Below are 15,349 nucleotides of genomic sequence, written 5' to 3'. Positions count from 1 at the left end.
GGGCTCGATAAAGAATCCAAAATACAAGAACAATCTTTATCACTGATCCGTCCCTGGACAGAAATTTCTGAATGGATTGCCAAGCCTTGGAACGGCTTTGTACCGAGCAAGCATCAAGTACAGCATCAGCACCAGAAAGCATGCAGCAATAGCATCACAGTTCTCGTGGACAGCGCAGTAGAGCCTTGTAAGTCTCCGGGTGATCAGATGTCCATTGTATCCAACCATGGGAATGGCTATGCGATTTGTTCTCTTGCCATCTACCTCAAAGATGCAGACAACAGGCTTGTGGTCGCTTATCTTCACGCTGTGGATTGAGCTGTATGTATTGAACCTGCATGTGCATGATGATGATACAAACACCCTGTCGCACCAGGATGGATGTCTCTTTCTGCAAAGCTCGTCTGTGCCTGTAATATATTTATATGTTGGCCCAAATCTGATTACTTCTTCCAAAAATGTCGGATAGGCCCTTCTGAACTCATTGCACTGGTCTCCAGGCCTTGCCCTGGAATAGTCAAGAGCCCTCGGTACTCCGGAAACCCTGAAGTTCATATCTCCAGCTAGAACGACCGTGTCGATGCCTTTCAACGACTCTTCGTCACAAATACATTCAAACACCTTCCTAATTTCTTCCTGCCTCTTTTTGCTATTTTCTTGGTGTGCAGACAGGTGGCAGCTTATGAACATAACTCCATTTGATATCCTGGTCACACACGCCCCCTTATTGATGAAGCCCAGGAACCCAAGCCCTATCTTCATCACTGTTGTGCTGTGTCTCTCCTTGGATAGCACAATTGACCACAGCCCAAGAACTCTGTCAGCAGAGACCATCTTATAGGATGGGTACATCTTCAAGACAGACCTTACCACGCCACTGTAGAAGTCAAAGTGCTCTTGCAGCGATATCAGTATCATATCGGATTCGCCATGCCCCAGGATCCTTGAGATGGTGTCGGCGACCCCTTCTCTGTTGTTTACGTTCCACGACAAAACAGTGACAAGCATATCCTCAAACAAGATTCCTGAAATAAATACTATGAAAATTTATTGAGCCGGTGCGCCAAGACTCACTTTGCCCCGATGTTCATGTCCGCTATCAGCGATCTCAGGAACGAGGTCATCTCAACTCTAAGGAGAAATTTCTTCGACTTGTTCTTGTAGGTCTTGCACTTCAGGACCATTGTGCAGCTCAGAACGTCGATGCCTGTGAAGCTTTCAGCCTTCGACTGGACGGAAAACGAGTCATCGTAGTCGAATGGTCTTGTCTTGATGAATTCATGTATTCTGCTTTTAAAGCGTGTAAATTCCTCGACCTTTATATTAGGATTCAGATCGAAGTTGAACACAACTATCTTCTCGGGGGCTCTTGTCATGTTGATAAGGTTCCTCTTCCAAAGATCGCTGTTCAGGAACTTTATCTTCCCCCCGCCTTCCCCGATGAGCGATGTGTTTGTCAGCCCGAACCCATAAACCCTGTAGTCGACACCGTCGATTATGACATCGTCACCTACATCAAACTGATGACTGACAAGCATCATGAAGTTGTGATACAGATCGATGACTATCTCTTTTGCAGCAAAGTTGAAGGCAAGAGCCCCACTAAGCGTCAATGCTAGCAGCTCCTTGAGCGGAATCCCGAAAATAATGAGGTAAGTGAAACAGAGCACCACCAATACAATGATATTGAGGACATTTGCAAGCACACCAATAAAGTCCTCTGTTCTCATAATGCTTTTCTCGAGATTCACCCTCTCCATGTAGAAGTATATGATTGTGTCGCGGAATTCCTTCTTCGAGATCACTCTGTCGCTGTTTGAGTCGAAGAAGGAAAATGCATCCAAGGCATCCTGTGCGCTTGGAAATATAGCGCTGAAGTCTTCGAACGAAAGGACATCCTTTCCAGCGCTGACCTTGGCGAACACATCCCTTGCCAGGGTCTTGGCATCCATGATCCCATGGATCTCCGGGGGGTTGATCTGAAGACCTCCAGTGAACAAATGGAAGCCTTCCTCGCTGCTCCTCCTAGACTCTCTGCTTCTGGTGGCAGATGATGCCCTGAAGCAAAAAAGGTCTTTGCACGAGCACTCCGGAGTTGTTCCGCTTACAGACTCCGAGATGTCGTACCTGTAGTTTTTCATCGCATACAATATTCTTTCGGTCTTCTGCACATCATCAAGCTTGCTTCTGAGCGTCTTCTTCAAGAAAAAGCTCTCGAAGTATCCCATTCCAACCGTTACAACCGAGTATGCTGCAGACGTTATCACTCCACATGCAAATGCCTTATGGATGGCATTGAAGTCGTATCCCCAGGTCCTCTTCACGTACTTCAGCCAGTACATGCTGAGCATAAACCAAGCCGAAATCATCACAAGCCTCTGAAGCTTTGCGTGTGTGTCCGAGTTCTCGGCCAGCCCAAGAGTCAGGGCTGCGAATGTTACCGCTTCTCTTGCCACTGCAAGAAGTATGAACAGCAAGGATATGACAATGACGCTTAGAAATACCACATTCAGACTCACAGATAATATGGACGGATTAAGGCCGAAGACGTATGTAACGAGCCTTATCACCAGCGAAAGGGTAAAAACGGAATAGAATACCCCTCCAAGAGCATCTATTACATAGTTTATGGAAGAAACTCTACCGGGCGCCGGTGTAAACTCTTCAACCTCTGTCTCCACGTCTCCCTCAAACCACCTGAAATCTTCTTCTGCCATGAGCATCACTCCATCTTGCAATTTATGCGTCTGCCTGTTTCAAACCATCTTCAAACTAAGTGTTTTAGGCAACTGCTGTTGGTCTTCCGGGTCGGTCCCAGGAGGGATTGGCAAGCTCGGCCTGCAACTAAGTGTTGTCTTCAATGTAGTCTTCGCAGTCCACAACATCGACATGGCATCCATTTTTCTCCGAAGACAGCCTCATTCTCAGGGAAACCATGCTTCTTGACAAATTCGGCTTGAAGTGCTTGGACATGCTTTCTTTCTTTATTCTCAGGCTGACCATGCTCCTTGACGGGATGTTTATGAGTGTTCCGTTGGGCGGGAGAAACGTGGGTATCCCAAACCTCTCTTCAATGCTTCTCTTGAGCACTTTCATCCTGGATTTCTCTCCGTGAACAAGCATCACATTTCTTGGGCTGCACTGCTCTACCACATTCAGGATTCCCGGTGCGTCTGCGTGTGCACTAAATGCCAGGTTCTTGACCTCTAACCTTATCTCCCTACTTTCTCCGAGAATCTCTAGCTTTGTTGCCCCATTCAGAACCTTTTCTCCGATTGTTCCCCGGACACAGTACCCGGGTATTATCACAAGGTTCTTTTCGTCCTCGCACCATTCCTTGAATATCTTGAGCGACATTCCGGAGTGGAGCATTCCCGGAGATGCAAACAGGACCATGGGGCCCTTGCTTTCCATGTAGTGCCTCTGGAAAGGCTTTATGTGCTTGTACTCAAACATGTTCCTCTCGAAGATCTTCTTTCTGACTGTTTCGTTTGTGTAGCTGATGAACTTCTTGTATATTTCGTTTGCCTTTTCGGTTAGTCCGCTGGAGAAGTACACAGGAGTCTTGAGCCCTGTTCTTTCCCAATACCCGTCCAGCAACAAGCAGAGCTCCTGGGCCCTTCCCAGTGCAAATATCGGGATCAGGACGCGGCCCCCCCTTGCTACACAGTCGGAAACGGCCTTGAGAAACTCTCTTTCCTTGACCTTCCTGCAGTCCCTGGTTATTGATCCGTACGTCGACTCAGTGATCAGAAGATCCGGCCTAATACACTTGATTGATGCGGGCCCAAGGTGTTTGTCAGGGGTTGTGCTGTAGTCTCCTGTGTACACGACAGACTGGTCTCCAACAACAACATGGAACATTGCTGCACCCAGGACATGGCCTGCATAGTACGGGGTAATGTAGAAGTCTTCGTCATGCTTGTATGTCTCGTTCATGCTGATTGTGACGACCTTCTTCATGCAGTTGCTTATATCCTGGTATGTAAAGATGGAGTCTCCTTTTCCTGCAACTATCTTCCTGAAGTCGTCCAGCAGAACAGGACAAACCTCCTTGGTCGGGAGGGTCATGTAGATCGGGCCGCCGTATCCGCAGACCTCTGTGAAGTATGGGAGAGCTCCGCAATGGTCCAGATGGAAGTGCGAAATGATTATACAGTCTATGACTTTATCGAAGCTTTTTGTTTTGGAAATGTACGAGAAGTCTGGGAATCTACGTTCGTCGTTGAATCCCATGTGCATTCCACAGTCAAACATTATTGTTCTGCCTTTTATCGAGACAAGGATGCACGATCTCCCGACATCCTGCCCTGCACCAAGCGGAATGACATTCATCAGGGGCCTTGCGAGACATAGTATTTGCGGACGCCCGCACGGTTATTTGTTGCGCCGGAAATGCCCTGATGAAGACTTTGCTTCTTCCTGGAGAGGATGTACTAGAGTCTGAGGGGTACATAAGGGGCCATGGAACACAGCTTAGAGGAAGCTGCATAGCGTCGACCTACTTTGGAAGGCCCCGGATTACCAACAAGCTTGTCACTGTTGATCCTATGTTTCCCCTGAAGTACAGTCCGGAGGTTGGAGATGTTGTTGTGGGCAGGGTTATTGGAATCCATAACAAGAAGTGGAAGATGGAGCTGAACAGCAAGGCAGACGTCTACCTGGGGCTGTCTGCCATCAACCTTCCCGGAACGGTTCAGCGCCGCAAGCAGGAGTCTGACGAGATATCCATGAGGGACTTTTTTGAAATCGATGACCTGGTCGTATCTGAGGTACAGAAGGTTGGCAGAAATGGTGTTGCAGCGCTGCACACAAGGAGTGACAAGTACGGGAAACTTGGACCAGGGCTGCTGGTGTTTGTGCCCCACTTTCTACTAGAGCCCCTTAAAACCAGATTTCTTTCGAACGGCAGCGTCGAAGTCATTGTTGGATGTAATGGCTACATCTGGGTTGGGAGAGGATGCAAAGACTCCTCTACATTTACAGAAATAACCAGTGTTGTCTCTGGAATAAAGGCGATGGTATCGCAAAACAAACGCGTCAATGTGGAGAGATTGCTTAAGAAAACACCGTGAGATTAAATCCTTAGCATTGATGCGTCTTTTGCGATAGAAACAAGCAGGAGTTTATCCCATCGATGATAAAAGTTTCTCCGCTCCAGAAGGGCAATAGCGTGCTAGGCTATCTTTCGAATACATCTTGGCACTACGACAACTCGATAACACCCGACTACGAGATAAACAGCTCTGTGGCTTTGCTGTTCCTGTCTCTTCGATTTCACAGCTGCAAGCCGGAGTATATCCACAAGAGAATCAGCAAGCTCAAGCCGTACAAGACGAGGGTGCTGCTGGTGCATGTCGACATTCCCAACTACAGCAAAATGATCCGGGAGCTGTTTGAGACGACATCGCTGACGATGGTGTTAGGATTCAGCGTGGAAGAGTGTTCGAGGTACATCCAGGGGTTCAACATTGCCGGGAGGAGATCGATCGATGTAATAAGGAGAGGAAGTTGTGATGGAGAAGGGTTTCTATGCACCTTCCCGAAGGTAAACAAAAGCGATGCTCAGCAGATACTCGGAGACTGCGGAACGCTTCAAAGATTTTTCGGAAGGTCTTCTGGGGAGATGGAGAGGATACAAGGGCTGGGGAAGTCTAAGGCTGAGGAGATCATCAAATACCTAAATATGCAGTTTGAGTGAGAGGCGAGACTATTTCCTGATATGGAAGGCAGATCAAAAAGCATGAGAAAGAACAGCCCTCGATGAACACAAAGCTCCTAAGGAAGTACAGGAACTTCATTGGGGACAACGAGTTTTTCAGGGCATTTATACCGAACTATGGGGAGGTTGTGGAGGGAGATGAAGAGCCTGTTGAGCCATATACATTTATTAGTAGCCCTAGGTTTGTTCTGTACGAGCTCAGAGACTACCAGATTGAGGGGCTGAACTGGCTGATCAACATGCACGAGAACTCCATCAATTGTATACTAGCAGACGAGATGGGGCTTGGGAAGACGCTGCAGACGATTGCGTTTCTTGGATATATCCGATACGTGAAGAAGGAACGGAAGAGACATCTAATTATACTTCCAAAGTCTACGCTTGCGAACTGGAGAAGAGAGTTTAGAAAGTTCATGCCGAATTACAAGGTTCGGGTATTCTACTCCTCTCGGAAGGAGATGAGGAGGGAGGCGGAGGAGATAATGTCTTCGAGGTGGGATGCATGCTTGACAACGTATGAGATGTGCATTAATGCAAGGAGCATCCTAAATACAGTCAAGTGGTCGTACATAGTTATTGACGAAGCACATAGAATAAAGAATGAGCATAGCCTTCTCAGCAAGATAGTGAGGATTTTCTCCTGCGACCACCGGCTTCTCATTACAGGAACACCTCTTCAGAACAATGTTCATGAGCTGTGGGCTCTGCTAAACTTTATAGTTCCCGAGATTTTCAATGATGCTGAGAAGTTTGAGAGCTACGTGATGAATATTGATGAGGGGGATGGAGAGGCGATTAGAAGGATCAGAAGCGTCCTGCAGCTCTTTTTCCTGCGAAGAGAAAAGATCGATGTCGAGATGAGTCTACCCCCGAAGAAGATTGTGAATTTGTACTCGAAGCTGAGTCCTATGCAACGCGAGTGGTATAGGATGCTTCTGAAAAGGGATCTGTCGCCCCTTGGAAGTACGAGAGATCCAAAGGGGATGCTGATGAATGTTGTGATGCAGTTAAGGAAGTGCTGCAACCACCCGTATCTGTTTCCGGATGCAGAGCCTAAGCCTTACACCAATGACAAGCATATAATCGAGAATTCTGGGAAGATGATAGTTCTTGACAAGCTGCTGGCAAGCCTCAAGGCCAAGGGATCAAGGGTTCTTATCTTCAGCCAGATGTCAATGATGCTGGACATACTTGAAGACTATGCGATGTTCAGGGAGTATGAGTACTGCAGGATCGATGGGTCTACGTCTTATAGAGACAGGACAGAGGCGATTGACGGATTCAATGCAGAGGGGAGCGAGAAGTTTCTATTTCTTCTGACGACGAGGGCTGGAGGGCTTGGGATAAATCTGTCGACGGCGGACACGGTGATTTTGTTTGACTCAGACTGGAATCCGCAGATGGATCTCCAGGCACAGGACAGGGCGCACCGGATAGGACAGAAGAAGCAGGTTGTGGTGTTCCGGCTGATCAGTGAGAACACTGTTGAGGAGAGGATTGTTTACAGATCTCTGCAGAAGCTCAAGCTGGACGACATTCTGCTGCAGGGAAGGTATCATCGAAGCTCGAGTGTCAGCCAGTCTGAGCTTATTGACATTCTGGCGAACGGAATGGAGATTACGGAGGATGAGGGAAAGGACGAGAGCATCGAAGACGTGATTAGAAGAGGAGAGGAGAAGACTCGGGAGATGAATGTGAAGCTGTGCGACTTCAAGATCACCGACACGCTGAATACGAACATTGACTGCTACACCTGGGAGGGCGAGGACTACAATGTCAAGAAGATTGAGAGCTTCATTGAGAACAGCCGAGATGGCCATGGAAGATCCTCACGGACAAGCATTCTGTTCCGGGCGAGGCCCCGGATAATCGAGTATCCCGAGTACCAGTTCTATCCTAAGGAGCTTCAGGAGATACAGAGGAAGGAGGTTAAGCTTTATGAGGAGGGAAAGAGCCTTTCACAGGACGAAGTGCTCAGGAAGAAGGAGCTTCAATCCCAGGGCTTTGACTGGACAAAGAAGGATTTCCATCTGTATATAAAGGCTGTGGAAAAGGTTGGAAGAGACGATGTGGAGAAGATAGCGATGCTGCTGAAGCACAAGGATGATGTGGAGGCATACCACAGGGTCTTTTGGGAAAGGGTGAATGAGCTGAGTGATGCAGAGAAAATAATAGGCTCTATAAATAGAAGTCAGAGGAGAATGGAGAGGAAGTCCAGGATTAGAGAGATGATAGAGGGAGATCTTGCTGACATCAACAGAAGACTAGGCAAGTCGCGATCGAAGCTTGGAGACTACAATGGCCTCTTACTCGGTCTCTATAGAAAGTATCTCGACCATCCGAACTGGGCAGAATGTATCCGCAAGGATATCCTAAGGCTGTCAGAGTACAAATTCGACTATTATCTTCTATCGAGAACAAACACCGACATCCAGAAGCATGTTAACCATCTTATCTTCACTCTGGCCAAGTCCTGTTCGAAGATTAAGGATACGAAGGCAGTCGAGGCATAGATTGTGTATGATTGGCACATCCAAAAATTCGTTTGAGCTGTCTTTATTAAATAGTAAGGCCATTAAACAAAAGGATTCCTAGTTATCTGTGTACTTGTCCCTAAGATTCTCGACGTCCACCCAACTCTTTATTACAGAGTCCTTCACCTTTCTTGCGTATGAACGGGGATCTGTTGAGAAGAGGCTTGCTGCATCTGTATTTGCTGGAGATGTGGTGTTTGGGTCGTTGAGCAGGGACTGGATTGATATGAGGACTCCAATCACGTCGTAGCTTGGATTCCAGCGGTTGCTCAAGATGTCAAGACAGAGCTCTCCATTTGGATAGATGTTTGGATGGAACATCTCAGAGACAAACCTCACAGCCGGAGGATCCTGGGGATATGTTTCCGGGAATGTCAGCACCAAGCTAAATGTTCCTCCCTCAAAGGGTGTGGAGTCCGGCCCAAAGATCACTGCTGCCCATGTCATTAGATCGTCTTCCAGCGGCTCTGCAAATATTGTCCTGCACGGACTTTTCCTTACTCTTTTCAAGTCTTTCATCAGCCTCCGCTTCGCAGGGGTGGACATTTTATGGGGATTGCTCCTGAAGAATATATCCATGGCAGCCATTGTGTGAGTGTGGTCCTCAGAGATGTCTCACCAGTCTTCTCGACGGCCTAGTCTCTGAGGCTTGGGCTCTGGGAAAAAAATTACTCTGCAGGACTTGCCCTTGGAAAGATGGTGAACATTCCGAAGACAAGAAACACGTTCTGCAAGAAGTGCAAAGGTTACTCTGCACACAAGGTTTCGCAGGCCAAGAAGTCCAAGGATAATCCGAGGGCACAGGGAAACAGGAGATATGCTAGGAAGCAAAGGGGTTATGGTGGTCAGACGAAGCCGATTCTTCGGAGGAAGGCCAAGGTCACCAAGAAGCTTGTTCTGAACTTGGAATGCACCAAGTGCAAGTTTTCACACCAAAAGCCCTTGAAGAGGGCCAAGCATGTGATATTTGGTGGAGAACGGAAGAGAAAGGGAGAGGCACTGGTTTATTAAATCTCTTTGAAGCCTGTTCTGCAGTCTTATTTATGCTTGCCCAAAGCCCTTGTGGATGAACGAGTTTCCATTTGTTGCCAGCTCGCTGGAGGAGAGACATCCTATTAGTATGTCCAACGGAGTGCTCCAGAATGTTACCCAGAGGAGCGTCTTTGAGCTTATCAGGGATATTAGAGACCCTGAGCATCCATATACTTTGGAGCAGCTCGGCGTTGTATCCAGGGAGGGTGTAAGTATAGGATGTATTGGCCCGGACGGCATTGCCCCCAATGTGGGGCTACCGATCAGATGTGTGAAGGTGGTGTTCAAGCCCACAATACCCCATTGCTCCATGGCAGCCGTAATAGGCCTATGCATAAAGACACATGTAAGCAGGCATGTTCGGAACCATTTCGTCCAGGTCCATATAGTAGACGGCGGGCACATCAACTTTAGGGCACTGAATAAGCAGCTGGATGACAAGGACAGGGTTCTTGCGGCAACAGAGAACGAGGTACTGCTTGACCTTATGGAGAAGTGCCTTCCTGCCATCTGATGGTATATCTAGAATTCCCCGAAGAATAGCTTACTCTAGTCGAAGAAGCTATGCCTTACTGGAGCTTCTTTGAACTGCTCTTCACATCTATCAAACAGTCTAAAATCATGACCATCCTCGTCAATAGCCATAACACAGGCAATATTACCAGAAGAATAGCAGTAGTTCGGGGCTCCCCACACAGTGTACAACTTCTCGTCAAAGTATGCTTTGTAGCCGTCATTAACCAGCTGGTGAGATCGAACAAAATGAGATAGACCATGTTCATCAAGAAAGCTTTTCAAGACATCTTCTCCAAATAAATACCCGGCACCTCTTTGGCTTTTTTGAAACCCGGGAGTCTCATCTGGATCGCTCCACAAGACATCGTTTAGCTCGGTAATCTCTCCTATCCTGTCATGTTTCATTATGAAGTCCAGAGACATCCCTGGCACCATCCCGCCATGCACACAGAAGTACTTTTCCAGAACCACGGCGGCAATCGGAAGATACTGAAAGGTCTCGCAAATCCTCCAGTACACTACAAGGTCGTACTTACGCATGCACTCTTCCTTGAAGCCGTAAACCGAGGAAAGCATGCGTGTTTCGTGATTTCCCCTTAGGAGATGCACCCTGTCTCTATAGAGTCTCTTGTATACAAACAGGAGAAGAACAAGGTCAACAGAGTTGTATCCCCTGTCGACATAGTCTCCAAGGAATAGGTATGGCTTTTCTGACGGATCCTCCATCAGGTCCAGCATGTTCAGTACATCATAGAAGTGGCCATGCACATCTCCGACAACGTTAACCGGCGTATCTATGTGCAGAACATTAGGTTCCTGTTCGAGTATCTTCCTGACCTCCCCTACCAACTCCAGAACCTCGTCTCTTGCAGGAAGAATGGAGTTCTTGATCCTTCGAAGAATTTCCAGATACTTTGGCTCAGCGTGGTCCTTTGTCATCGGGGAGGAGCCTATGCAGACTTATAGCCCTTGTTGCAGTGATGTTAAGGTTGCTCAGAATTCTGAGAGATTTCTGCACATGCTACAGGAAAAAGGTTGTTGTGGGGGGTGAGAGAGGGACAGGGAGGACGTGGAGAGACACGGGGACAGCAGAACCGCAGGTGACACAGAGGCATAGCACGAAACCCACATTGGTTCTAGACCTTGACAATACCCTAGTCTATTCGACCTTTAGGATGCCAAAGCTCTACGACTTCTGTGTGGAGATTCCAAGAAGTAGGAACATACTGATATATGTGAAGGCCAGGCCGTATGCTGCAGAGTTTATTAGTGCTGCCGAAGCACTGTATGAAGTGGTCATCTTCACATCTGCGAAAAGGGAGTATGCCAAGAAAGTTGTTGACAGGATTGACACGAATAAGAACATAAGCCGCATTCTGTATAGGGAGTCGTGCACGTTTACAAACGGGAGGTATGTCAAGGACTTGCGCAAGGTCGGAAGATCCCTGGACAGAGTAATTCTGATTGACGACAACCCTTACTCATATGAACTCCAGCCCCGGAATGGAATCCACATTCCTCCATACACGGGGGCAGAGGATGACGACTCCCTTCTTAAGATCCTAAGGTTTCTGGAGGGACTCCCCAAGGACGACCTACTTGGAGGTACATGGCAGGCGCCCTTTAGAAATAGTCCAATGACTGGATTTGGAACATTGTGATTGAAACACGTGTTTGGAAAAAAATATTTAGAGTAAAAACATGAGCGGAATGATGAAGAGGGCCTGGAATGCCGCATGCTTTTTGGCAACAATGACAGTATACCTTTCATACATAATTGTTGGATGTATGATTGTGTCTGTTGTTAAGCCTGTACTTTTCGGAGAGAAGGCCCAGGATGCCCTCCGAAGACTGACAAAGGTTGCATGGCTCCATCTTACGCGGGCATCGTTTTACAGATACTTCCCTAGGAAGGTGTTCATCAGATACAACCCAACGATACTTGAAAGAAGCAGGAATGTTATAGTTTCAAACCATTTGACGGAATATGACTGGCTCTTCATGTGCTGTGTCCTTGACAGCTTTGGAAGATTCGAGAACCTATGCATCATCCTCAAGATGTCTTTGAGAGACATTCCGATACTTGGCTATGGCATGAGGTTTTTCCAATTCATCTTCTTGAACAGAAAAATAAGCAAGGACAGGGAGCTGATTATATCCGGAACCTCGAGGCTCAAGAAAAAGGAGAAGTACGACCTCCTCATTTTTCCGGAGGGGACATATATAGACAAGTGCTCGCATCCCAAGTCCCACAAGTGGTCGTCGGAAGCAAACATGGCGATTGAGGGAAGACGGTTTGATCCCGAGGAGGTCCTTATCCCAAGAACTACTGGATTCAAAATACTGAGAGAAGGCATTCGCGATGACATGGAGGGGATTCTGGATGCTACGATGATAGGAAATCCCCATGTAAAGTACCCCAACGACGTTTTCTCTTACTGGGAAGTAATAGTGAATGGCTCGCGGAAGGTGAATTTTATGTTCTTTCTAGACTACATTCCCAACAACGACAGCATGGATGCGGATGACTTTCTCTTAAAGCTGTTTGAAAAGAAGGAGAAAGTGATATCCAAGTATAGGAGGGAGAATGGGGATGGATGCATAAGAAGCATGGCCGAGTTCAGGAAGGTTGCAGACACGCTGTTTGATTCCAAGGCTGGATATGAGGACAAGGAGATTGAGCTGTACACCCCCTGGGGCCCTCTCTTCCACGTCATGTTTGTTCTTGGCTTGGGACTGCTGCTGGGGTCGATTGTAAGGTTTTTTTCGAAATAAACTGATTCTAGAAGCTTATGCTTTCCTGGCTTTGTTTTGCCGTGAAACGCACAAGGTACCTATCGGCTAGTGCTGTTTCATGTTCCTTATAACACCAAGCCAAGACCTGTGGAGCATGGAGAAGGAGGTTCTCACAAGCGGGGCGCGAGTCAACTCGGGGATTCTTGAGAAGATCCAGGCTCTTGTGAAAAATAGCAAGGGAGGAGACTTCAGATGCGTGAGTGCATCAAGGGCATCCATTGAACCGAAGGAAACACATAAGGGGAAAGGCAATGGGAGCTTGGGGTCTGTAGCCAGCCTCAATATCTGGAGGGTGAACCATCGTGTGCTGGTGTTTGGGCAATGCTGGGACAATTCCACAGAGAACATTACCAGGAGAAACAACACCAGAGAGCTTACCGAGTTTCTTAGAAAGAACTACAAGGACAGGTTTATGCTCTGGTGTCTCAGCGAAAGCCTCAGGGAATCCCAAGGCGTCCAGAGAATACCATTTCTCGACTTCGATCTTGGGCTTGCATATAGAGTGTCATGTGCCGTAAGATGCTGGCTGGAGTTCAACCCAAACAACATAGCTGCATTTGAGATAAGGAATGGTGATGAGGATAAGGTGAGATTTCTGGTGGGATGCGTTCTAAGGCATTGCGGATTTGTAGATAGAGCCGAGGCGATGTGGGAAAGATGCCTTGAAGATGCCTTTGTGCCAGAGCTGCACAATGTCAACACAGTCAAGAGATACATAAGGTACTTCGACTCAGCAAGTAGCCTGGAAGGAGACATGATCCATGCTGTTGTTTTGAAGCAGCTGATAGTAACCACCATTCCTCATGGATCCACTGAGGACTTCTTAATAGGAATGAAGGTAACGAGAAGAGGGTCGGAGCTGTGCGTGATCAGGGAGCAGGATGGCAATGACAAGGTCTACAGGGATGAGGACTATGCCGTGTTCAGTGGGATCGACTGCGACATATCGGAAGACATCCAGATTCATGTGTGTTACTACCTCGGAGACACCGAGAGAAGCGTGGTTCTTCTGAGAATCAACTCTCTGTTTTATCGGCAAGGCCTGTACAGATTTGCTCTTGATGACATGGAGTGTTTCTTGCCCAGGAAGATGTTTGACGAGGAGTTTACCATTGATCTTGTGATGGTTGAGTCTGGAAAGGCGGTGGAAAAGCCCTCGTGCACCTATAAGGTCGACCTTCTCCAAGGACTCAGACTGCTGAATGAGAACTTCTTGGGTGTGCCTGACCGGGAAATCTACGAGAGGCTTGTTTCTGAGGGCCGGAGCGAGATAGTTGCGAAATTCTGCGCGTTTATGAGATACTGTGGCGAGAAGACGCGTGAGTTTGTTGGTAATCTAGAGGCGAAAGGTCTCAAGACCTGCAGCTTTGAAGTCAAGGCCTCCAAGCATATGGACACGGTGTTTGAAAGCAAGAAGAGGGAATGCAGTGGGAGCAGAAAGATCGATCCCGAGACAAATGGGGACTTGGGTGTGTCTGTTTCCAACTGCGCATTAGCCGACAGGAAAGCATTGTACTCCATAGAGAGCGGGGAGCCGAGGCCTCTTGAGTTGATAAGACTGAGTGCTAAGATAGAAAGAAATGAAAGGACACGGCCAAAGAAGATTGTTCTGAAGAAGAGACAGGCGGAGAAGTGCGACGTGGTGCCGGCTGTTGTCATTAAAAAGCCTCTCCACTGGATTCCGTTAGCAAGGACAGAGGAAACAATATTTGGCGAGATTTCGGGGATCAGGGCAGAAATCGACTACGAGAGATTTGAGGAGATGTTTTGCGAGTCATTTTCAGGAGAGAGAACTGTGAGCAAAGAGGTCCGAAGAAGCGTGATAGAGGACGGCAGGCTGTTTCTAGTGTCCCTTTCGCTGAAGCATCTGGAGCTGAGGAACATAACGCCTGAAAATGTGTACTCGATGCTCAAGTCTCCTGACAATCCTCTTGGACTCCAGGATCTACTGAACATCGAGAAAATGTATCCTGACGACGAGGAGGTTATGAGCCTGATATCTGCGTCTCCAGAGTCTCTCGGCAATGTTGAAAAGGCCATGCTGGCATACTCACAGCTTCTGGACGTCCGCAAGATCACAGAGATACTGATCTTTGAGAGAAAGTTTTTTGATGAGGTATTCCAGGTCGAAGGTGCCCTCTCGAGGCTGATGGATGTCTGTAGCCGCATTCTGGACAGCCAGAGCCTCCGGATGGTCCTTAGGATGATCCTTGAGATTGGAAACACAATGAACTTCCGGTACTCGGTGAACAAAAAGAAAGTGAGCGGGTTCAAGCTTTCGAGCCTGTATGTGTTCAGTAACTACCGTGGAAAGAACAACACATCTCTCTTCCCGTTTTTATTCCAGATGCTTGAGAGTACCGGTATTAAGCCAGAGCACCTGCTTGAGGAGCTTTTTTCCATTCACGACCTGAGGAACGAGGAGCTCCCTAAGATCGGCGAGAAGATCAACTACTTCATAGAAATGTACACAGAGAAGCTGGGGCTCTTAGAACTACTGGAGGAGGATGTCAGGAGGGAGTATGCAAGATTCTTCAGATTTGCATGCAGTAAACTTGAGGAGATGGGCAGCAGCTTCAAGAAGTGTCATCTGTACTCCAGCATGATTAAACGCAAGTTTGGGGAGGACGAGGCCAAGACCCTGAAGGAGATACTGGCCACGCTGTCGGACTTTCTACGCGGTATGGAACAGCAGCTTGAGTTACACAGAAGAGCCTAGAGCAAACTCCTCAGCTTCGGAGCATTGTAA

The 15,349-nt window shown here is 47.7% G+C and overlaps 13 protein-coding genes across 13 annotated transcripts; 8 read left to right on the top strand and 5 right to left on the bottom strand.

The window, feature by feature from the left end:
• Positions 1–39: 39 nt before the first annotated feature.
• On the bottom strand, positions 40–1,008 carry ECU10_1370 (uncharacterized protein; the record flags this gene model as incomplete). The annotated part of the gene is made up of 1 exon (NM_001042085.1): positions 40–1,008. The coding sequence occupies one exon, from the start codon at positions 1,006–1,008 to the stop codon at positions 40–42; it is 969 nt and encodes a 322-aa protein (NP_586252.1).
• A 62-nt stretch (positions 1,009–1,070) lies between these two features.
• Positions 1,071–2,717, bottom strand: ECU10_1360 (uncharacterized protein; the record flags this gene model as incomplete). The annotated part of the gene is made up of 1 exon (NM_001042084.2): positions 1,071–2,717. The coding sequence occupies one exon, from the start codon at positions 2,715–2,717 to the stop codon at positions 1,071–1,073; it is 1,647 nt and encodes a 548-aa protein (NP_586251.2).
• Positions 2,718–2,844: 127 nt separating this feature from the next.
• On the bottom strand, positions 2,845–4,335 carry ECU10_1350 (uncharacterized protein; the record flags this gene model as incomplete). The annotated part of the gene is made up of 1 exon (NM_001042083.1): positions 2,845–4,335. One exon carries the CDS (start codon positions 4,333–4,335, stop codon positions 2,845–2,847), a length of 1,491 nt encoding a protein of 496 aa, NP_586250.1.
• A 68-nt stretch (positions 4,336–4,403) lies between these two features.
• ECU10_1340 (exosome non-catalytic core subunit RRP4) lies at positions 4,404–5,075 on the top strand (the record flags this gene model as incomplete). The annotated part of the gene is made up of 1 exon (NM_001042082.1): positions 4,404–5,075. One exon carries the CDS (start codon positions 4,404–4,406, stop codon positions 5,073–5,075), a length of 672 nt encoding a protein of 223 aa, NP_586249.1.
• A 62-nt stretch (positions 5,076–5,137) lies between these two features.
• Positions 5,138–5,701, top strand: ECU10_1330 (nucleotide excision repair endonuclease NEF1 subunit RAD10; the record flags this gene model as incomplete). The annotated part of the gene is made up of 1 exon (NM_001042081.1): positions 5,138–5,701. The coding sequence occupies one exon, from the start codon at positions 5,138–5,140 to the stop codon at positions 5,699–5,701; it is 564 nt and encodes a 187-aa protein (NP_586248.1).
• Positions 5,702–5,763: 62 nt separating this feature from the next.
• Positions 5,764–8,235, top strand: ECU10_1320 (uncharacterized protein; the record flags this gene model as incomplete). Its single annotated transcript, NM_001042080.1, has 1 exon — positions 5,764–8,235. The coding sequence occupies one exon, from the start codon at positions 5,764–5,766 to the stop codon at positions 8,233–8,235; it is 2,472 nt and encodes an 823-aa protein (NP_586247.1).
• Positions 8,236–8,313: 78 nt separating this feature from the next.
• On the bottom strand, positions 8,314–8,802 carry ECU10_1310i (ubiquitin-conjugating enzyme E2; the record flags this gene model as incomplete). Its single annotated transcript, NM_001042079.1, has 1 exon — positions 8,314–8,802. One exon carries the CDS (start codon positions 8,800–8,802, stop codon positions 8,314–8,316), a length of 489 nt encoding a protein of 162 aa, NP_586246.1.
• Positions 8,803–8,952: 150 nt separating this feature from the next.
• Positions 8,953–9,267, top strand: ECU10_1300 (60S ribosomal protein L42; the record flags this gene model as incomplete). Its single annotated transcript, NM_001042078.1, has 1 exon — positions 8,953–9,267. The coding sequence occupies one exon, from the start codon at positions 8,953–8,955 to the stop codon at positions 9,265–9,267; it is 315 nt and encodes a 104-aa protein (NP_586245.1).
• Positions 9,268–9,322: 55 nt separating this feature from the next.
• On the top strand, positions 9,323–9,802 carry ECU10_1290 (iron-sulfur cluster assembly protein CIA2; the record flags this gene model as incomplete). Its single annotated transcript, NM_001042077.1, has 1 exon — positions 9,323–9,802. The coding sequence occupies one exon, from the start codon at positions 9,323–9,325 to the stop codon at positions 9,800–9,802; it is 480 nt and encodes a 159-aa protein (NP_586244.1).
• A 35-nt stretch (positions 9,803–9,837) lies between these two features.
• On the bottom strand, positions 9,838–10,743 carry ECU10_1280 (PP2A-like protein phosphatase; the record flags this gene model as incomplete). Its single annotated transcript, NM_001042076.1, has 1 exon — positions 9,838–10,743. One exon carries the CDS (start codon positions 10,741–10,743, stop codon positions 9,838–9,840), a length of 906 nt encoding a protein of 301 aa, NP_586243.1.
• A 41-nt stretch (positions 10,744–10,784) lies between these two features.
• Positions 10,785–11,465, top strand: ECU10_1270 (Dullard-like phosphatase domain-containing protein; the record flags this gene model as incomplete). Its single annotated transcript, NM_001042075.1, has 1 exon — positions 10,785–11,465. One exon carries the CDS (start codon positions 10,785–10,787, stop codon positions 11,463–11,465), a length of 681 nt encoding a protein of 226 aa, NP_586242.1.
• Positions 11,466–11,514: 49 nt separating this feature from the next.
• On the top strand, positions 11,515–12,579 carry ECU10_1260 (uncharacterized protein; the record flags this gene model as incomplete). The annotated part of the gene is made up of 1 exon (NM_001042074.2): positions 11,515–12,579. One exon carries the CDS (start codon positions 11,515–11,517, stop codon positions 12,577–12,579), a length of 1,065 nt encoding a protein of 354 aa, NP_586241.2.
• Positions 12,580–12,694: 115 nt separating this feature from the next.
• ECU10_1250 (uncharacterized protein) lies at positions 12,695–15,319 on the top strand (the record flags this gene model as incomplete). The annotated part of the gene is made up of 1 exon (NM_001042073.2): positions 12,695–15,319. One exon carries the CDS (start codon positions 12,695–12,697, stop codon positions 15,317–15,319), a length of 2,625 nt encoding a protein of 874 aa, NP_586240.2.
• Between the last annotated feature and the right edge of the window lie 30 nt (positions 15,320–15,349).

The sequence above is a fragment of the Encephalitozoon cuniculi genome, chromosome X, assembly GCF_000091225.2.
Source record: "Encephalitozoon cuniculi GB-M1 chromosome X, complete sequence".
Taxonomy (NCBI): domain Eukaryota; kingdom Fungi; phylum Microsporidia; family Unikaryonidae; genus Encephalitozoon; species Encephalitozoon cuniculi.
Note: the sequence above shows the minus strand (reverse complement) of the source record. Positions and strands in the feature narration are given on the sequence as shown.